The following is a 22,736-nucleotide window of genomic DNA, read 5'->3' as shown; positions in this document are numbered from 1 at the left end:
TTGGAGGCACCCAAAGGTGAGTGGCATTGGGATCTGTGCATGTATAAAGGCAAGCCTGTCTGTTATAGAATCAGACAAGTGAATGCCTCATATCACAGAAGCAGCCATTTAACCCAGCGTGTCTACTAGCTTTTGAAAAATATTGAAGAGGGTCCCATTTCTCTATTCTATAAAGTGTTTATCCACTTAGAATTTTAAAAGCCGCAATTGAATATATTCAATTGATATTGATAATTATTGATAATGTATCTAATATATTCAGCTAGTGTGTTGGAGATTATGAGAGCGTAAGAGATGGGAACAGGAACACGTGTGATCCCCGGAGGCTGCTCTTTCATTCAGTAAGGGCTGACCTGGTCTTGGCCTCAAGGTACTTTTCTGCTTGTTCATATTAACATTCACCTCAAAGTGCAAAGTAAATGTGTGATCGAATTTTGTACAGTATATATGTATGACCTTGAGATTCATTTCCTCGCAGGCGCCCACAGAAAAACAAATAAAATGCAATGCAAAACACGGAAAACCACAGTTAGCAAATACTGACCAACATCCAATCTGAAATCATGCAAATAATTTTTAAAAAGTAAGCAATAGCACTGAGAACGTGATCTGCAGAGTTAGTTCAGCGCGGAAACAAGTGAAGCTGGTCCAGGAGCCGAATGGCTTACAGGGCAACAGCTGCTCCCCAACCTGGCAGCGTTGGACCCGAGTCTCCTGTGCCTCCTGCCTGCTGGTAGTAGTGAGAAGAAAGGGAGACGAGTCAAATGCAGACAGACGGGACAAGCTCAGGGGTGGAATCCTGGCTGGCACAGAGCAGAGGACTGAACACCGGTTTGTTTTCCGCTCTCGGGCAATTCCCTGACTGGCAGCTTTCTGTCTCCAGCCTGTTTGTTGCTTGTGTAATCAGCTAATGTGATATGTCCCCTTCATCTGCTCAATCCTCCTACTTTCAGCATCTCCAAATTTTTTAACAATTCAGCCTCCACACCACTGCGACAGGGACGTACAGTCCTCATATGTATTTTTAAATAAATCCTCCACCTACATTAAATGTGCAACATCAGGGTATAATGCATTACTACTTTGCTTTTTATATTCTGTCATTCTCAATAAAGCCAAATAATTCCAATTTTGTTACTCATTTGCTGTGCTACCATCAAAGACTTGTGCTTTGCAGGCCTGCACCCTGTTTGAAATGGTTTTATTTGACCTACGTATGCACTTCTCGTTCTTCCTGCCAAAATGATTCACTTCACACTTCCCTGCATTAGATTCCAGCTGCCACAGGTCTACCCATTCCAGTAAGAGTCTTCTCATGTATAACCATCCCACTTGATGTCATCCACACAATTTGACTATATTGCACAAGCACTTTTAAACTACTTGTATCTACGAAAATGGTTGTTGTGACACGTCTAGTGTGGTAGAGTACTGGGTAGTACTTGTCGCTCTCACTTTCAGCTTCCACCGCTGGCTTAGCGGTCTTGCAAGAAGAGGTGCCGAATGTGTAAGTCTCACCCTGCCAGTACATAGCCTCTCCACTAGAAAGCCTCGTGTAGTGCCTCCTCGCTGGTGATACACAGAAACTGAGCTACAGAGGGCGGGGAGGCAGTCTGGCCCCTACATACGCAGCACGCAGGACCTCTGGTGTGTGGACATGCCCTGGTGCTCATCAACCTGATCCCCAGCTGAGGGTAAATAACCCCACTACCTTGTGGGCAGCTTCAGGAGAGATGGGGGCTGCGGGAGTAAACCCAGGGAGCAAATCCAGAGTGGAATCCCTAAGGCGGCTTGATGTCATTGAACATCCTTCCGGCAGCTCCTGCAGCCGAGCTGGTGCCAAACGTATTGCTTCATTAAGCTTTCCTTTAGACTACACTCGTGAAGTTCAGAGGTGGATGTTGACGACTGGGCATCTCAGGATCTCCGTTTCTTCCACCAATGCTTGTGATGATGATCATCACCCACTGTCCTTCGAGAGATGCCAACCACCACCATCTTACAAAATTAGAAGCTGGACCCAGCACGGACACTACTGAAACACTGATTTTTAATTTTGCTGCTCCCCAGATGAAAAACAACCATTACTAAATGTCTTCCTTCTCTGAGGCCAATTTCCTGACCACCTCAGTTCATTGTCTTTCAACTTTGCTCATGTCCTTTAATGTGAGACTTGAATCAACGATCTAATACTAATCCATATGTGTCCTTGATTGCATTCACACTCTCTCCTCATTTCAAGAAAAACAACTCAAGAGCCAACTACGTTGATCACTCAGTCACTCATGGATTTTGCTAATTTAGGTTCTCAGTGCAGCTCCATTTAGATGGCAGCATGACGCAGCTTGCAGCGGCCACTCCGGAGCTGATCCTCTGTTATTTGTTAAGTGGGGTGCCGTGCGCAATCCTAATCTGATGAAAAACGGACGTGGGAGCACAGAGGAACATCTGGAAATCTCCAGGAAGGCCTTCTTCATTGCTGCTGCTGCTGTGAAGTCCGGGTCTCTGCTGGGAAGAACAGGCCCCCAGTCCTCGGGGTCATGTGGCCGGTGGTGGGGGCGTCGTGTGCTCGGCAGAGGATGGTGCTTGAGGGTATGGTCGGAGGCTCAGAGGTTCGATGGACTTGAGTCCGCTGTGGTCAGGGTGCTTTCACTGTGTGCTGCGTCTGTGAGGCTGAGTCCGGCAGCGCTGTGGAAGTCCATAGCGGGGGTATTCCCTTCTGCCGCCGGCGTGGGATGACGAGTCTATCGGGACCCTGAGGACTTGTGGAAACTGTGTGGTGATTTCTTTCGAACTTATAGTCTTTTAACATCTTTGGACTATTTTTACTGTGTCCATGGTCTGTTTTTATCAATTATGCTATTGTTTGCACAGTTGTAACCATGTGGTTTTATGCAGGTCTTGCAGCTTTAGTTTTTGGTTTGTTGGGTGCTAGAGTTTTTCTCCTGACTTGGTGTGTCTGGGTAGTCTTGTTTTGTCTGGTGGGTTTGGAGCTCCTTTCCAGGGAACGCGCTAAGATGGTAGCGCAATATTAATATGCAGCAGCCTCTCCGGACTCTGGATTGGGGATTGCCAAATGTTATGTGGATTTTCTGGTGTAGTCTGTTTTGTCATATGCTTTTGTGATATCATTCTGGAGGAATGTTGTCTCATTTTTTAACTGCATTGCATTTGTGGTTTCTAAATGACAATAAACTGAAACTGAACTGAAGTGAAAGAAAGATTAACTTATTTATCACATGTACATGGAAATGTACAGTGAAATGCACCATTTGCATCAGCAAACAGCACAGTGGATGTGTTGGAAAAAGCCTGCGAGTGTTGCTATACCAACATAGCATGTCCACAGCATGCTGACCCTAACCTGTGCATCTTTCTTTGGAACGTGGGAGGAAACCGAAGCATCCAGACGAAACACAGGCACTCACTGGGAGAACAGGCAAATCTATAACAGTAGAAATTGTACCCCAAACTTCCAATCCCCGATGTTGTAAAGTGTGATGCCCAAATGAATAAACGCATTTGCCAGTCCTTCCCCCATCACCCTGAACCCAGGGAGAAGTGGAAGATTCGTATCAGTCCTGCAATCTGCCCCCACCGCTCTCAATGGTCTGGAAGGCGTCCCAACTACCAGATGTCAACATAGATACCGTTCTATTGATAGACACAGATTTTAATTTACCAGCGTCCCACTCCCGATGAAGGGTCTTGGCCTGAAACATCAACTGTTTATTCCCCTCCCTAGATGCTGCCTGACCTTATGTGTTCCTCCAGCACTCTGTGTGTTTTTTCTGCATTAAATTCAAAATTAGCTCTTTAAATCCTTGTCATAAACTAAATGTTGCCCTTATAGCTAAGGCATTAACGGTTCAAAGGTTCATTTTATTGTCAAAGTATGCATGTACAATACAACTCTGATATTCGTCTTCCCCAGGTAGCCATGAAATACAGAAGAACCATGTGAGTTGTTGAAGAGAACCGCCCATCACTCCCCCCAACATGAAAAAGAAACGAAACTCAGAAACCCCAAACTCCCCGCACAAAAAACTAACAGAGCATCCCCAAATCCTCAACCCCTCACTTGCAAAAAAATCAATGATGACATTAAATCCCCAGCCCCATCTTCGTAAAAAAAAATAACCAGCAACAATAGCATCAAAATCCACAAACCCTCTCTCACACACAACAGAATTGCCCACACAGAAAAACACCAACATCAGACCCCAGTCTTCCTCGCCACTTTGAGAAGGAGTTGCTCATGATCTCTGGTTTTTTCCACGAGTCAGCTCATGTTCTTGGTCCTTTTCAGGACCTCATCTCTGATCTTCTCCAGGAGGCAGCTCTAAAGGACATTAATGCTGGACCTAGAGTCAAAAATTAGAATCTTGATAATTTTTTCATGGAATCCATTATGCAATCCGGTGAAACATTACTACAATCACCACTCATACCAGTCAAAGCCTGACATCACTGGATGATTGTCACTCGAATCCCTGGATGCCTCTGTGGTGCCAGTATATTATAGTTTGCCTTTAGTCTATTTCCCCTGCATCCCTATAGTGTGGGGTGGATGCAGTTTTATCTGGTATCTCACTAATTGCCTACAGGTTTTCTCCCAATATCTCTGTCAAACAGTATTATTGAATAATGATCAAAAGAAAACCAAAAGTGATTTCATCCTCCCTTTAAACCAAAATTATTGGAACTTATTAGACCCTCTATCTCAACCCTGGCTGAAATATTTGTTACCAATTCTAATCCATGCCTTGTTTCTTCATTGCATAGATTTTGATTTCCTTTAACTTTGCTGCAGCGCTTAAAATATAAAATAGAAACAGAAAATGCTGGAAATACTCAGCAGTTCAATCAGCATCTGGGGAGACAGAAGCAGGATCGAAGTTTCAGACTGATGATTTTTCACAGAGCTGAAATGTTACCTCTCTTTTCTCTTTAATATTGTTTCTTGGTCTGTTGACTGCCAACATTTTCCATTTCCACTTCAGATTTCCAGCACCAGCATTTTTTCTCTTTGTTTTGCCTAAGATATGGAGTATATTTACATGACTTTCTGATAAAATTTATCTTTTAGTTATATTAAATATTGTGATGCTTTGACTTGGGCAATTCATTCCCAATTCTGCTCCATAATCAACATTCCCTAGTTGAATTAAATCTACAATTTACATATAAGTTTACTTGTATTTTAAAAAATTGAAATAAATTTGAAGTCCAAGAATGCATTAGTCGACCATCTTGAATTATTAGTGAAAGAGAAACCACTGCAAAATAAGGTGTAAATTCTGATCTAATTCATATTTGCCAATGTTGTTTAAAAAATATAGACTGAAATGCCATTTTAGTTAAGTGATTTTTCAGCAGCTCTGCTATGAAGCTTACATCATGTTTGGCTGCTGAGCAGATGGATGCTAAATGTAGATGTAATCTTCATCTGCAACCCAGTTACAACAAATGAGCAGGTAGTTTGCCATAAATGGTCATGAACTTTATGGTGCGCAGAAAGGAACACAGTCATGTTCTGGATAACAAACTCTCCCTTCTTGGCATTCTGTCTGACTTGGTCTTTGATTTTAGGTTTTGCATTAGCACAATGAAAATCCTCTGCTATCTTTTGAAGGAGAATAATTACACTATGAGCACTTCTTGAAACCAATTCTTTTTGTTTCCTTCAGCTATCAGTATCTGTTGAAAAGCTCTACCCTGGTGTAGGTTTGATATCAACATCTTGTTTGAGGGGTGTTGAGGCTGAAATTAATTCTCTCCTCTCTGAGTCACTCTATCCCCCTTACTAGCCACTTACTAGCAAATGAGAATAGATGCTTCCATCCCTCCCACCATAACCCAAGGAAACCAAGGCTACTTGTGTCACTTGATCCACCCAGTTGGATTTTCACAGACTGGAAATCAAATCTAGGATTTCCTTGTCTGGATGGCTCCATTCCATGCCTCACAATGGCCTGACTAATTGAATGGCAAGTAAAGTGCCAGATTATGAAATAACAGTAACTTGTGCCTGTACAGGAGAAGCTAAAGTTGTTCCATGTCTCCTGCTGTTAGGGAGGGACCTACATTCCTGAAGAGTGCTGAACCTTTAAATCTACTAAACTTAAATATGAAAACTGCTCTGACAGGTTTACAGTCAGCATTGAACCGGAAAATAGAAGAAGTGAAATGGAAATAATAAAACTGTATAATATATAGGAGGTCACTCAGTCTATCATCCCTATAGTATAGCCCAATTGAGAGAATAGTTGGTGAGCTTTTCTGGAATTTTTCCCATAGACCAGCACTTCTTCCCATCAAATGTGTATCAAATTCCAAGAGTTTTTAAAACTTCTTCCAGATACATTTTTGCTTTTTTAGTGGATTCACAAATATGTATATTTCTATTGGACAGAATTGCTGGCATTTCTCAGTAGAAGGGCCAGTAGTTTTCAAGATTCCAGGTGAAACCTAAACATAGTTTCTGAGTTCTCAACCAATTCTCCTGATATCCTGGGAAATCTGATCTTGACTCCTGCATTGGGTTAGATGTCAATAATATATAATTTTTAATGATTCCTTCAAAAGTGTTGCAGCTAGCAAACCTGAAAGCCAAGTAGGTTCTACAGTCTTATTCAGGCTCATCTATGCCCCGTGGGCTTCACTGCAGCCTAGTTATTGTTCTTTTTATTGCTCAACCATGGGAGCACGTGAACAAGCAAGATCCCTCTTCCTGGTTTGGCTGTTGTAGTGTCATGGTACAACAATTATGAGTGACAGGTTAAAGACCAAAAAAAATTCTTGACCATTTTATAGTCTCAGATATCCCAAAATACTTCTTACTGCCCATATTCCTTGAGCCTGTCCCTCCATATCTCTATGCAACCTTCTACACCTCTTGGATGACCTCTGTGGCTTCTGATAATTCGTGATCTCTTTTGCCTTCAAGCTACAGAACTTTGTTCTGGTTGTGAAACTACTTAGGTTTGCCAAGAGCCTTCAGCTTTGGGGAGGAAGTATAGAGTTTGCTTTGTTAGCAAGACTTACTAGGTTCACACCACAAGTTAAGTTATTGTCATGCTACTGGTATGCTGTACTCTATCGAATGTGTAAGGCCAACAAAGTTACTGACTGTGGGATGATACATACTTCTCCTGTTATTGAGAGCCTATAGTACTTTCTGAATGCCGGGCTATGAAATTTGTCCTTAATCTGTCCCACTAATCCAGTAGCAAATCCACACTAGCCATAGAGAATGTTGTCAAAGTGAAAATGCAGAATGAATCTTTACAAGAACTGTGCACAGGTAGTTCTACATGAACGATCATAAACAGAAAATGTAACAATGGCACATACTTGTGGTCCTCTGATGAAGATTAATATGTTCCTTTTGCTTCCAGATGTACCACTTGGCCTGATGATTTCTTTCAGTTGTTTTTGCTAATACAGTGGATTCTGCTAATTGGGACACATCAGCACCAGTATATTTTGGCCCAATTATACACTTCCTCAATTAACCTTCAGGCTGAAACCTTCCTTGCCGATGCTAGGCCTCCCAGCTCCCCTTCCCCCAACACAACCCTCCAGCATTGGATGTCTCAGCCTCCCCCTTCACCTCTTGGGTTCTCAGAGCCTCCATCTTCATCCCACCATACCTTCCTTGAACAATTGAACCCTCCCCCCTCCTCTGATGCCACCAATTCTACCCCCCCCCGCCCTAATTCCTGCCATGCCTTCACCATTCCTTCCCCTTTCTGAGGTGGAAAGTTCTGTCCTCAGCAATGGCCTTACTTTCATTCGTCTTCACCCGCACCTCAGTGAGCTCTGCTCCCACCACGATGCCAAGCTCTTCTTCTGTCTGTCACCAAGCCCACTTCCTTGGCAGGAATTCTCCAATCTGCACCAATGACCCCTTCATCTCCAACCTTCCTCCTCTTCTTGGATACTCTGGTTCTCTGCCTGCTCTGGACATTTTCATCTCTAAGAGACATCAACTGGCTCAACACCCCTCTCTCTTTCTCGGACCTTACCCCCTCTGAACACACTGTCCTCCACCCTCTCCAACCAATCTCAACCTTGCCATCAAACCCACAGACAAAGGGGTGCTGTTGTAGCATGGCAGACTGACCTCTGCCTTGCTGAGGCCAAACAGCACTTCTTACATACCCCTTGAAAGGACTCTACTCTGGACTATCAGAACACCATCACTAACCTCATCAACTCTGGAGAGCTTCCATCCACTGCTACCAAACTCATAGGCCACTACCCTACACTGCTAATTTCTACCAACTACCCAAGATCCACAAACCTGTTTCTCTAGGTAGGCCCATTGTTTCTGCCTGCTTCTGCCCCACTGAATCCGTGTTGTATATTTTGACTCCATTCTATTCCCCTTAATTCAGTCCCTTACCACCGACATCTGCAACACTTCACATGCTCTCGATCTCCTCAACAACGTTCAATTTCCTGGCCCTGATCACCTCATTTACGTCATAAATGTCTTGTCCATATACATCCCTATCCCCATCAAAAACACCTTAAAGCTTTATGTTTCTTTCTCAATAAAAAACCCAACCACTTCCCTCCACCACCACCCTCCTCTGTTTGGCAGAAGTGATCCTCACCGGATTTCTCCTTTATCTCTCCCCACTTTCTCCGAACTGAAGGACACCCGCATGGGCTCCAGCTAGGCCTCCCGTTCCATTGGCTATGTAGAACAATCCATGTTCTAAGCCTCCCTGGTAAATTTCCCCAACTCTTCCTGTGCTACATTGGTGCTGCTTCATGCATCCATCTCTGCAGACAAACCGTCTACTGACATCTTTTAAAAACCTACTGATTCCCACGGTGTTTTCCTTTTCTCAGTTCCTTTGTCTCTGCCGCATCTGTTCCCAGGTTGAGGCTTTCCATTCCAGAACATCAGAGATGTGTTGTTCTTCAAAGAACAGGGCTTCTCTTCCTCCACCATTGATGCTGCCTTCACCCACATCTCCTTCATTTCTCAGAGATCAGTGATAATCCTATCTTTCCACCGCCTTAACAAGGATAGAGTTCCTCGTGTCCTCACCTACCAACCGTAAGCCTCCACAACCTCCGCTACCTTCAGCGGGATCCTACTATCAAACACATCTTTATCTCCCCCCACCCCATTCACCTCCTTCTGCAGGAATTGTTCCCTCCATAACTCCCTTGTCCATCCCTCTTCACTAATCTCCCTCCTGGTACATATCATTGCAAGTGACGGAAGTACTGTACCTTCCTTCCCATTCACCTCCTCTCAGGTCTCCAAATAGTCCGTCCAGGTGAGGCAACACTTTGCCTGTGAATCTACTGGAGTCAGCCATTGTGCCCAGTGTTCCTGATGAGGCCTCCTCTGCATTGGTGAGACCCACCACCGTTTTGTCAAGCATCTTCACTCCACCTGCCAAAAGTGCAATTTCCCAGTGGCCAAGCATTCCTATCCCTATTCTGCTTCCAACATGTCAGTCCATGGACTCATCTTTTGCCCTCTCAAGGTAGAGGAGCAACACCTCATATTCCATCCAGGTAGCCACCAACCTGATGGTATGAACATTGATTTCTCCTTCTGGCAATTGTGCCCCCCCCCCTTCTTCTAGTCCCTACTCTGTCCTCTTAACTCTTCTTCTCACTGTCCTATCCCCTCCCCTGGGTCCCCTCCTTCCCTTTCTCCTCTGTTCCACTCTCCTCGAATTTAAGGTGGAGGGTTATATGGGAGGCAGGATTTAAGGGTCGGCACAGCATTGCGGGCCAAAGGGCCTGTACTGTACTCTATTGTTCTATGTTCTATTAGATTCCTTCCTCTCCAGCCCTTTACCTCCCCTACACATCTACCTTCACCTATCACCTTCTAGCTATGCTCCTTCCCCTCCTCCAACTTCTTATTCTGGCGTCTTCTCCCTTTCCTTTTTGGTCCTAAAGAAGGGTCTCGGCCTGAAATGTCAACTGTTTATTCATTTCTATAGATGCTGCCTGACCCGCTGAGTTTCTCCAGAATTTTGTGAGTGTTGCCCCAATCAGCCGACCTTCCAAGGAAATATTTAAAAAGGTGTAAAAACGACAGTTACCATTTAACTGAGTGGCAAGTTATGTATTTAACTGAAATACAGAACAAATTAGAACACTACCACTACTACTATAAAACTGTGTAGTAGTTCCTACTAAAAATAGGAGCAATTCATCCAGTGTATGCTGCCATGTTCTGCTGATTGACTGTAAATGAACAAGCTCAGTGCAGTCACCTCAAGTAATTTTTTTGGCTAATGTCAAATCTTTTTGTGACATCTTCGCTAAAGTCTAAATTGTTTTTAAGTAAAAAGCAGAATTATCCCAAATAATTGCTTTTTGTATTGGCATGTGGCGGCCAGATTTGATAACATAACACAAGCATATGTAGCTGATGCTATTCAACAACAGTTCGCTCTAAGCACAGTGTAGCATCTGACAGCCACACCAGTGCACACGACCGCCACTAGTTGGAAACCGTTTAGCAACAGCCTCCTGTCCCAACCAAGCAGCATGGTGACCCAAATAAACAAAGGGAATCCCGGCAGTTTTCTCGATTTGTTTTTGTTCTTTAAGGGTTGTCCCGAATAAGCGGCTGCCCCAATTAACCAATTAACCAGAATCCACTGTACCTCCTGCTTGTTAGCCCGGATTACAGCTGTCTCCCTTTGGACACAGCTAACTCGATTAGTGGTGGTAGTACAGACCTATTCAGGAAGGGGAAGTCAGGAGAACGTACAAGTCAGGAGTGGAAAGGGCGAGAAGCTTCAAGTTCCTGTGCGTCTATCTCAGAGAATCCATCTTGGGCCCAATGCATTGATGTCATCATGAAGCATGCGCATTAGCCAGTCCACTACAGTAGGAGTTTGAGGAGATTTGGTCTGTCACCAAAGACACTGGTAAATTTCTATACATGTATCATGGAGAGCATTCCTTCAACCCAGCAGCCCCATGCCAACCATTGTCCTTATCTATGCAAACCACCCCCCCTTTACCTGATTATAGTTGGAAAGGTGGTTAATAATCACTAGCCTGACCATAAGAGTTCACAGTATTCCTGTCCAGGACTCCAAGGCACAAGAAAGACATACTCAGTAGCATGGAGTGTGCATTAATCGTATCAGACTATTGCCTAACTACTGTGTGTGACAGACCTTCTGTAGGTTAGACGATCTCAACCATTTCTGAGGACTTCCCTCCCATACCACACCCTACGCTATTATTTTCACCGGAGGGAGAATAAGCAGTAATCAGTCGCAATCCCAACAGGCCACTCGATGATACGGACACAAGAGGCTGCGATCTGGAGCAACACAATATACAGATTCAGATTCAGTTTATTGTCATTTAGAAACCACAAATGCAATGCAGTTTAAAAAATGAGACAACGTTCCCCCAGAATGATATCACAAAACAGACTACACCAGAAAATCCACGTAACGTTTGGCAATCCTCAATCCAGAGTCCGGAGAGGCTGCTGTGTATTAATATCACACTACCATCTAGCGCGTTCCCCAGAAAGGAGCTCCAAATCCACCAGACAAAAACAAGACCAAAAACTAAAGCTACAAGACCCACAAAACCACATAGTTACAACATATAGTTACAACAGTGCAAACAATAGCATAATTGATTAAAAAAATACAGACTATGGGCACAGTAAAAATAGTCCAAGATGTTAAAGCACTGCATGAACTCTGTGGGTTGGGCAGTATTTGAGGAGGGAAATGGAGTTTGGTTGTTTTGGGTGAAAACCCTGCACTTAACTCACTGAGTTCCACCAGCAGACTGTGCATTGCTGTCCTCTCTTGTGCCAATATCCTGCTTATTGGTGGAATGCTATCCTTAGATGCCAACAAGATAAAATCCTAGAAATACTCAGCAAGTCAAGCAGCGAGAGAGAGAGAGAGAGAAGGCATGGAGGGGAAATGGATTTCTTCTGGGCACTTTGGTTTCCTCCCACATTCCCAAGACGTGAGGGTTAGTAAGTTGCGGGCATGCTGTGTTGGCACCAGGAACATGGCCCCCAGCACAATCTCCGGTTGGTCAATGCATTCCAATGTACACGTGACAAATTAAGATCTTTTCCTCACCCTATCTGAACTCTTGAGCTGGGGATAGAGGTCAAAAATCAGTCCAAAGACAGAAAGTTATCACAGCAAAGTTCTTCTCACTGAACACACTGTCTTCACTCAATGTCCACTCATGTCGTTCAAGCTAAAATTGTTAGATGCTGAATCAGAAACAGAAACTGCGACTCCTCTTTCTTAACTTGAAATTATTGAGGTCAGTTTTAGCATTCCACAGTTATTGCAATAACAGAAAGTCTCTAAGACATATGAAACCCATTGCTATTGAGGTTTATTCTGGATTGCTTGTCTGTCCCTGTGTCTATTTATCAGACTTATTAAATTTAAGGGATTGGAATAGATCTCATCTGTTTTGGCACCAGTTAAACAAATTGTGCTGCCTATTTAATAAACAGCTCCCATGAATGCCCTTAAATGTAGAAAGTGCCTAATTTAGTAGCATTTGTAAACAGTTGATTTAATGTTACTTGGCAACGTAGAATAAGTGGAACTCTGGGTAAAGATATTTTAAATTCACATTAAATCACCACAAAACTAAATTTCAGCTTGGTAACAAATCCAAAAAAACAGTCCATAAAACATAATTGAATTGTTTAAGATTCTATTGGATTGAAAAAGTTGCAGTGACATTTTTAAATTCCTTCCTTTCAGTCATGCATAGTGGGTTTCGGATTTCAAGCCCATTCTGTCAAGCTTTCTGAGGATACTTTTCCTTATGCTATTTTTAATGCATATATTGTGCATCTTCCTGAGCTAGTAAAGTATTGGTGACAAAAGGATCGCTAACTAATAACCCTCCGACTGTCAAAGTTAAAGCCTGTGATTAAAAGTGTGTTTGTGCAAAGATCAGACAAAACAGGAGAATATTTGTGGCTAGCTTCCCTGATACATGAGCCGAGTCAACAAAGGGTCTGGATTCCTGACGTGAATGGCAACAATCTCCTGGTTCTCGTCTTTCATCGTGTGTCACACCTTTGGTATTTCTAGTTTTTCATGTCCACATAAACCCATGGCACAAGGACGCCACAAGTGAATTTGTTTTAAATATTTTCCCTGAAGTTTCCCCTGAAAATACAAGATTGCCAGCAAGACACAAGATGTAAAATTCTGAATGCTGAAATTCTGAAAAGGAATATGCAAATGTTTTAAATAGTTGGAATATTTGGAAAGGGACTTTTAACACCTGTAATATCATTTGATTTTTCAGTAGTCAAATTTAGGAGTATTCTGGAATGTGACACACTTTCAAGCCAGCTTTTACAATATACATTCAGTGACCACTTTATTAGATATACCTGTGTACCGTGTTAATGCAAAGATCTAATCAGCTAATCATGTGGCAGCAACTCAATACATAAAAGCATTCAAACATGGTCAGGAGCTTCAGTTGTTGTTCAGAGCAAGCATCAGATTGGGGAAAACATGATCTAAATGACTATGACCATGGAATTATTGTTGGTGCCAGATGGGATCAGAGTATCTCAGAAGCTGCTGATCTCCTGGGTTTTTCAAACACAACAGCCTCTAGAGCAGAGTTTCTCAACCAGGGTTCCGTGGAACCCTAGGGTTCTGTGAAATATATTTACTTAAAAAAATAGATGACTGATTTTGAACTTTGGGCAATGCACAATGCCAGCACTTGCAGTGGTGGGCAGTGACCGAGCAGCCTCATTCACAATTGGCAATCTCATTAGAGGTCTCTCAGCCCAGTATGGCAGTGTGCAGCAGGACTGTGTTTATCTGGTTAAGTCTTTTCTCAGAAATTGATGCAAGATAGAGGGGCTGTTGATATTTGGTGAGTGCTGTACTGCACAGAGGGGAGGACGAAAGGCTGATGAGGAGCGTGAAGCGTGTTTTCCGAGCATTGAATGGACTCGCCCGACTTCAGCCTCCCCCTCCCACAACTTCCCCTTAAGTGCTACAAACTGACTTATGGGAGCAAACAAACTCACCCAGTGTACTAGAAAATTGAGAGAAATTTTCATTCTAAAGAAAGGATGTTACAGACATGTCTGATAGTTCATTGTGGTGATTTTTAAAGAGGAGGTGTGAGATGGAAGAGGAGGATTCTAGACCTAGTTCTACAGACAATCCTGATGCAGTTAATGGTGAAAAATTACAATCTTCTGAGTCATTTCACAGCACGAGTCCAACAACAGACACAAAACATCCATCTTTACAATGAAAGCTACGTATCAATGGATTTTCCATGGACTGGTGATCCAAGTTGTCCTATTCCATTCTGCATAGTCTGTGGCAAACAACGTACAAATTTAGCAATGACTCCAGCAAAATTGAAAAGGCGCTTAACTACAAATCACAGCCATATGACACATAAAAGTGCTGATTATTTGAAACAGCTATTGGAATCTCAAAACAGAATAAAGCATTTGTTAATAAAGTCACAGTCAGTAAAAATACACAGGGGGTAAGTTATTTAGCAACTTATTACTCAGAAAAGGAAGAGTCACACAGTTGGCAAGAACCTAATAATGCCAGCATATAAAATTAAGGTAGGTAAAATGCCGGGACAAAATGCAATACAAGAAATTGAAAAGGTTTCACTCTCAAACAGTATGATAAGTTGACGCATTGATGACATGCCACATGATGCTGAAGAGAATTTGTGTGATAAACTGAAAAACAGCAGCTCCTCTATCCAGGTTGATGAGTCAACCAATCTTGCCAATAAATGTCCTGTTGTAACATTTGTAAGATTTTGTAAGTGATGGTGAAATTCAAGAAAACTTTTCCTGTTGCAAAGAGCTGACTTAAACAAGCAAAGGCCAAGATATATTTAATGTTTTGTCTTCATATCTGGAAACAAAAGATCTGTCTTGGAGAAACTGTGTTGACATCTGTATTGATGGTGCCTCATCAATGGTTGGCTCCATGAGAGGTTTAATTTCTCTTGTAATTAAAGGAAATCCTGACATTATGACTACACACTGCTTTCTTCACAGAGATGTGCTAACATCAAAAACTCTTGGAGATGAAATGGAAAAAAAAAACGTTCTGGATGATGCTACAAAAACGGTTAACTTCATTAAGCAAAAACCAGTTCACTTGAGAATGTGAATTTTTCATCATGTGAACCGGATGAACAAGTCTCTGTAAGGCCCTGGAGAAAATGTTTTGACTTCAAGTGACAAGATTCTTGGATTTAAAAGGGTACTGAATCTTTGGAGAAATCATGTTGCAAAAGGAAATCTTGATACGTTTCCACGCTTCTTGGGCTTGAGAATGAGGAAGGATATCAGAAAGTCATGAGCCTTATTGAAAACTACCTGGAAGAACTGCGGAACAAAACTGAACAGCATTTTCCCTCATTTTCAACACGAGTATGACTGGGTGAGGGACCCTTTCTCTGAATCTTCTGCTCAGCCTGAGAACCTGACTTTCAGAGAAGAGGAAGAACTTTGTGAGCTGTACTCTGATCATGCACTCAAGATGAGATTTACTGATCTGCCCCTGGACACATTCTGGATTTCTGTGAAAGAAGTGTATCCTGCCATTCATAATTCAATGAACAATGAACAGTTCGCTGCAGTTTTTAACTCCTTACATGTGTGAGCAAGCTTTTTCGTGGTTAACAAAGATCAAGAGCAAGGATAGAAATTACCTCATTTCAGTTGGTGAAATCCATGTGTGCTTATCTCAAGTCCAACCTAGAATTGAGATTTTGTGCAGCAAAAGATAAGCATGGGTTTCACATGTTAGCCCTATGTTTGAGCCTGATCATATCACTTAGTAAGAAATTTTTTTTCCAAAGTCTTGTATAAAATTGTATTTTAGACTATACTTTTATTCGTATTGCTTTAGCTTATGGTTTTTAGTAACTGTACTACTCAATATCGTCAATAAGTACTCATGTTGTAATTAGCATTAATTAAAGTTAATTTACAACCTTTATTTAAATTAAATCTACAGAGCCTATTTTGGAAAAATTAAACCCCTCTTTGGCTTAAGTCAGTTATTTAACAGAAAGACGTTTTCCTTATGTGTTTTTAAAATTTATGGAAGGGAAGGAAAGAGATTAATTTCAAGAAAGGTAAGCTAAGCATAACTACCTGTTTTTTTGTCAAGAAAGGTTGGCAAAAAAATTCATTCTCTACTCAAAGGAGCATTGACTATTAGTTTTGGATTATTATATCTACAACTTATTGATCATGCTAACGTGCTGTGAGCTGTAGATACAATAATTTTTATGCAGGGGTTCCCTGAGACCTGAAAATTATTTCAAGGGTTCCCCCAAAGCTACGTGGTTAAGAAAGGCTGCTCTAGAGTATACAGAGAATAGTGCAAAAAACAAAAAAAAAATCATTCAGTGAACAGCAGTTCTGTGAGTGAAACCACCTTTTAATGAGAGACATCAGAGAAGGCCAAACTTGTTCAAGTAGACAGGAAGGCAACAGTAACTCAGATAAACATGCTTAATAACAGTGGTGTGCAGAATAGTATCACTAAATGAACTACACATTGAACCTTGAAATGGATGGGCCACTGCAACGGAAGACCATGAACATACAGCAATACGTTTATTGACTACATTAGGTACCCCCTGTACCTAATGAGTGGCCATTGAGCATATATGTATTTTTAATGACAAATTCTGTACTTCTACTTTCATTGTCTCAATGATTTTGAGTTATAAGGCAGTAATTAAAGAATAAATTCAGCAATTAATGCATTTGATTGATTGGCGACTGGACCTACTGCATAATGTTCATTCTTTTGAGCAAGAATTAGACATCCAGAACAGAATGAGAAGCCCACAACCCAGGTTGGTCCATTATAACTCCTCCTTTGCTTCCAGCTGGGTCCAGGTGTTAATTTTAACCGAAGTTTCAATGGCAAACTCCACCATCTTTATCCAGAATGTTGCCTAGGCATGTCTCAACTGGTGATACATATACTCAACATATACCAATCGGTTTTCATTGTCCCACCTTGTTTAAGATCATATTCCAGTTCTCACTTCGAGTGAGATCTTCATCTTTGTTGAAATTCTTATTCTCTAGCTTTATTTCAATAGCTTCCTTCACCAGATGGCCCCAAAAGCCATTGGTGCGGCACGGTAGTTTTGTGCTGTCAAAGTCAATCCTGTGGTCATTGCGTTTCCAATGCTCTGCTACCGGCAATTTCTCCAGGTAACCCAAAGGGATACACCTCCTGTGCTCTTTGATGCGTGTTTCCACCATGCACCCCATCTGGCCAATATATGCTGCTCTGCATTCACAGGGAGTCCTGTAAGTGCCAGCTGTCCTGAGTCCCAGGTCATCTTTGATCATCTTCAGCCAGTTGGGGTGCACAGTGGATCACAAGTTGAAAGAGTGAGCAATTCAAGTCCCTGGGTGTCAATATCTCTGAGAACCTAACCTAACCTGGTCTCAACATTTTTATGCAGCTATAAAGAAAGCAAGTCAAAACCTATAAATAATTAGGAGTTTGAGAAGATATCTTGTGTCACCTAAAACACTCCAAATTTCTGCAGCGGTACTATGGAGGGTATTCTAACTGGCTGCATCACTGTCTGGTATAGGGGGGTGGGGGAACGCTGCACAGCACCAAAGTAAGCTGCAGAGAGTTCCGAATTAGTCCTCTCCATCATAGGTATGAGCCTCTGCATTATCCAAGACATCTTCAAGGAGCGATGCCTCAGAAAGACGGTGTCCACCATTAAGGACCACCATCACCCAAGATATGCACTCTTCTCATTGTTAGCATCAGGAAGGAGGTACAGGAGCCTGAAGGCACACACTCAGTGATTCAGGAACTGCTTCTTCCCCTCTGCCAAACTGATTTCTGAAAGGATATTGAAATGATTAATATTACTCATTTCTTTTTTTATTTCTGTTTTTGCACTACTTATTTAATTTAGGTATTATAATATATATATTTACTGTAATTCAGTATTTTTCTTTATTATCATGTATTGCATTGAACTGCTGCCACAAAGTTAACAAATTTCACAACATATGCCAGTGATATTAAACCTGATTCTGATTCTGAATCTGATTCAATTGGCATAAAGAAAAATTAAATATGTCACCATTTTTCTCTTTGAGGTTTGTGCTACATAGTTTGTGGACTCTACCCACCCCCCCCCCCACCCCAACTCCGTAACCTGCCTTTTGCAAAGGTTACCTTCATGGTAACCTCTATGGAGCTATTAAAACAAAAACTTCACAGCACCTTAGAAGTTGCTTCCCCCAGGGAGTTAATCTGATCAACCATTCAATTAGCCTCTTCTATCTATTATGTACATCACTTCTCTACGCACTTTAAGCCACTTTTTATGAGGGTTTTAATGAGTTCTAAACACCAGCGAGTCCAAACCCAGAGCCATCAACAATTCCTCATATATTAACCTTTTTAATCCTGTGATTATTCTTATGAATCTCCCCTTTCCCTTTCTTAGATAAGGGGCCCAATACTCCAGCTGAGGCCTGACCTATTCATTGCATAAACAGACCTAAATAGACCAAAGCCAGACATTAACAAAGATTGCAAAAACTTATTTTGCTGAATAAAAGGGTTTAAGAAAAAGTACAATTACTCCATTTTCTGTGTGTTAGGAGAATAAACAATTGCTTAGAGAGTGAATGAGTGTTGGGGTGTTAATCCAGTTAATTTGTGAGAGACTGGGATTAGGCCAGATCATTAATGGGTGAACAGGAGGTGGGGGCCAGGCTTTGTATTTAATGAGTGAGGTAATACTAGACTAGACAGTAGATTACTAGGGATTGGTTAATGAGTTACACTATGGTGACCTGCTAGATTAGTTAGAGAATAAATCGTATTTGTATTGGTTTATTATTGTCACCAGGATACAGAGAAAAACTTGTCTTGCATATTGTTCATACATATCTGATCATTACACAGTAAGCATTGAGTTTGAACAAGGTAAAACAATAATGCAGAATATAAGTGTCACAGCTACAGAGAAAGTGCAGTACAGGTAAACGATAAAGTGCAAGATCATAAATGGCTTTTATCAAATAATCTAAGTGGCTGTGGTGATGCCAGATTAGGATGTGAGCAAGTGATGTTGGTTAGTTAGTGAGAAAACCAGATGATGCTGGACTGGTTAGTGAATGGAAGAAACAGATAGCTGACGTGGTTGTGAGTGACAGATATGGGTCTTGTCGGACTGGTTAGTGAGTGAGAAAGCATGTTTGTCCAAGATCAGTTGGTAAATGAATTCATTGTGGATTTCAGGAAAGGGGAAGTTGGAGGAATGCATAGCAATCCTCACTGAGTGGAAAGGGTGAGCAGTTTCAGGTTCCTGGGCATCAGCATCTCAGAGGACACATCCTAGGCCCAACCTATTGGTGCAATTATGAAGAAGGCATGACAACAGCTTTACTTCATTAGGAGTTTGAGGCAACTTGTTATGTCACCAAAGATTCTGGCAAATTTCTACAGATGCACTGAGGAGAGTATTCCGACTGGTTGCATCACTGTCTAATGCCAATGCACAGGATCCCAAGAGGCTGCAGAGGGTTATAGGCTTGCACAGCCCCATCAGTCTCATACCCTTCTACCACTGAGGACATCTTCCATACGTGGTGCCTCAGGAACCTCGCCTTCCTGGACATGCCCTCCTCTCATTGCTACCATCAAGGAGAAGGCACGGGTTCTAAATCTTTGACTTGGGCCTGAAGACCCACCCGATGTTTTTGGACCTGGTTCTTGCCCTCTGCCTTCAAACTTCTGAATGGTCCATGAACGATGAACGTGCCCTCGCTGTTCCTCTTCAACAAAATGTTTATATCCATTTCTGATGTAACTCACTTGTTAAGCCTGTACAGTCCTGATACCAACAACAGATTTCACAATATATATCGGTGGCAATAAGCCTGATTCTGCGTGACAGCATGGGTTTGAGCCACAGAATTCTAGGAGTACACGGGCAGGATTAGCAAAATTCACAGAGTCTCTCGCCTGCTGGGAAGAGAAAGGCCAACAGGTACACGGTAACACCACTGACAGATTCCCCTCCCCAAGAGTCCATGGAGCACAGGGGAATGAGTGGAGATTTGACAGAGGTATATACCAAATTATAAAAGTGCCCAGTAGGGTATTTAGTTCTTGTAACCCATTCCTAGCACAGGAAGGTGGCAGGAGAAGTGGGAAGACATGATGGCGCTGTGAAAGCAAATAAGGCACAGGGAGGCAGGGGAAGGGACCAATAGGAATGGGGCAAAATATTGGCTATTATACTTTGCACCATTCTATTGTCATTTCAGTGCTGGTTCCTCTATTTATTCTTGCTACACATATTGTTACTCAGTGAGCTGCAGGCGAACATGGAATTTCAGTGTACATGACAATAAACTAACCTGGATCGAAAATATGTTCCCGCTGACAGACCAGATGGGCTGGAAGTCCCCTTTCCCTCTGGTAAGGTTATGTGAAACTGAGAAAACTTACAAGGATGTTGCTCGGACTTGAAGTTAGAATAGGGGAGGGCAAGAGGAATACAAATTATGAGGGTATAGATAGGGTCAATGAAGGCAGGTTTTTTCTGCTGAGGCTGGCTGAGATTAGAACTGGGGTTCATAGGTTAAGGGTGAAAGGCGAAAGGTTTAAGAGGAAACTGAGGGGGAACCTTTACTCAGAGGATGATGTGAGTGTGGGGCGAGCAGCCAGCGGAAGTGGTGGATATAGGTTTGATTGCGACATTGAAGAGAAATTTGGATAGGTACATCATGGATTGTAGTGTTGTGGAGGGCTATAGTCCAGGTGTGGGTCGATTTGACTAGGCAGAACAACAGGCCGGCACGGACTAGATGGACCGAAGGGCCTGTTTCTCAGCTGCACTGCTCTATGGCAGTGTGGATTACGATCTCAACAAGAGACATGCATCCATCAAACGCACAGATACAACACTAATGGACTGAAAACTTCATATGTTTAAAAGGATGAAATAGAAGTGAGACAGTTCGGTTTCGAAAGTGGTTAATTTGTTGGTGATGGACAGTCCAGCACCCACGTTCTCCGACAGACAGATTTTCGCCCTCCGTCTGCACCGCGGGGCTGACTGTGGCCATGAATTTAAATAAAGCAGAGAAGTGAGCGCAATCCCCTCTCCCTCTCCCTCTCCCTCTCCCTCTCCCTCTCCCTCTCTCTCTCTCTCTCTCTCTCTCTCCCCCCCCACCCATATCTCCCTCTCCCTCGCTTTCTCTCTCTCTCTCTCTCTCCCCCTGTCTCTCTCTCTCTCTCGCTGGCTGAGGCTGACTCACTCCCAAAGACGGGCAGCTCGCCCTCTGCCCACAATCCGTTCCAGCAACGCGCCAGCACCGCCCCTCTCACACTCACCATCCCGCTTTCTCTGCCTTCCCTAAAAAGTCATTCCATTTCTGTCTTTTTTTTCTTCTTCTTCCGGAAATCCTGCCTACCCCCACCTCCATACCACAAGCAAATATTCTATTTCTCCCGCAGAGCCACGCCGGGAGTGCTCAGTCTCGCCTGGGTCCTGGGCACAGCTCCTTCGTCCAGCGAAAGCCGAAAACGCTTCTCCTCCGGTCTAAAGTCAGTCAACTTCTCACAAAAAGTCAGCAGCACCATGGATGCCCTCAAGAAGAAGATGCAGATGTTGAAACTGGACAAAGAAAATGCTATGGACAAGGCTGATCAGGCAGAATTTGAGAAGAAGGCAGCCGAAGACAGGTGTAAACAGGTGGGGCGTCTTTCTAAGTGTACCGAAGGGTGCAGAGGCACAGTCGATACCCCCCAGACCTGGCGTGGTGTCCATTCACCGGATGATTTTGTAATTTAAGTTGGAGCTTTATATCATTGCTTGCACCTCCCGCGCTCCCGTTTGACTACAACCTCGGTAATACGGGGATGGAAACTGCACCACACACCACATTCTGGAGGAACTCAGCAGGTTAACCAGGATTCTGCGTTGACTTTCGGAGTTCCTCCAGCATTTTGTGCGCGCTGCTCCGGATTTCCAGCATCCTGTGTTTGGGAACTGCGACTCCTGTTGTCATTGGGGCTCAGTAAAAGATGCCTCCTGTATGCTGCTAAAGGTGACTGCTATCCGAGTCAATCGAATTAAGTAGTTTACTGTCTTTGTGAAACACTTTGTTAATTTTAAAGTTTTGTTTTGTTAGTCTCAAAATGAAAGTCTAGGGTTACCCGAGAAGAAAACGCTAGGGTTCTGTAGAGTCCACAGGAGACTGGAAAAATAAAGTCCCAGTTACTATTTCTAAATTCCTAGCTATGTGATAATATCATTTTTGTTACAATTCTAACTACTAAGGAACTAAATTGGTGTTGTTTTCTAATCTAATTAGTTTTAGCTAATTCTCCCTACATCCTTTCCCATACTTCTATTTAATATATTTCCTCTCAAGATTTTTGAGGACAAGTAATCCTTTAACTCCAGAATAACTGGAATATTTTCTTTACAATTTCTCTCCTGTCACTCTGTTCAGTATGTAGTGAATCTTGACCAGGTACTGTTCCATTTACAACTTTCTGTAAACATCACCTACATGATAAATTTACTCGTCATAGCTCAAAGTTGTTGAGACCTCTGATATCTGACATCTGGTTTGATATTAAACCATAGTGTATCTGGAAATACAGTCAAAACAATATTTTAGAAGA

General features: G+C 42.5%; 1 protein-coding gene and 1 long non-coding RNA gene across 5 annotated transcripts in view; one reads left to right on the top strand and one right to left on the bottom strand.

The window, feature by feature from the left end:
- Positions 1-91: 91 nt before the first annotated feature.
- Positions 92-22,736, bottom strand: part of LOC132404934 (uncharacterized) — a 55,329-nt gene continuing 32,684 nt past the window's right edge. Inside the window, exon 3 of the long non-coding RNA XR_009515711.1 lies at positions 92-4,364. This is a non-coding gene — a long non-coding RNA (uncharacterized LOC132404934). The remainder of the gene's footprint in view (positions 4,365-22,736) is intronic.
- LOC132404930 (tropomyosin alpha-4 chain-like) overlaps positions 21,334-22,736 on the top strand; it is an 89,546-nt gene continuing 88,143 nt past the window's right edge. Inside the window, exon 1 of one of the 4 annotated variants that reach the window (XM_059989547.1) lies at positions 21,334-21,798. In XM_059989547.1, the coding sequence (XP_059845530.1) occupies positions 21,685-21,798 (114 nt within the window). In that variant the 5' untranslated portion in view covers positions 21,334-21,684. The remainder of the gene's footprint in view (positions 21,799-22,736) is intronic. The other 3 variants (XM_059989548.1, XM_059989544.1, XM_059989543.1) reach the window with 3 other exon arrangements.

This window comes from Hypanus sabinus, chromosome 14 (assembly GCF_030144855.1).
Source record: "Hypanus sabinus isolate sHypSab1 chromosome 14, sHypSab1.hap1, whole genome shotgun sequence".
Classification (NCBI taxonomy): domain Eukaryota; kingdom Metazoa; phylum Chordata; class Chondrichthyes; order Myliobatiformes; family Dasyatidae; genus Hypanus; species Hypanus sabinus.
The sequence above is the reverse complement of the archived record's forward strand: the minus strand, read 5'-3'. Positions and strand labels throughout refer to the sequence as shown.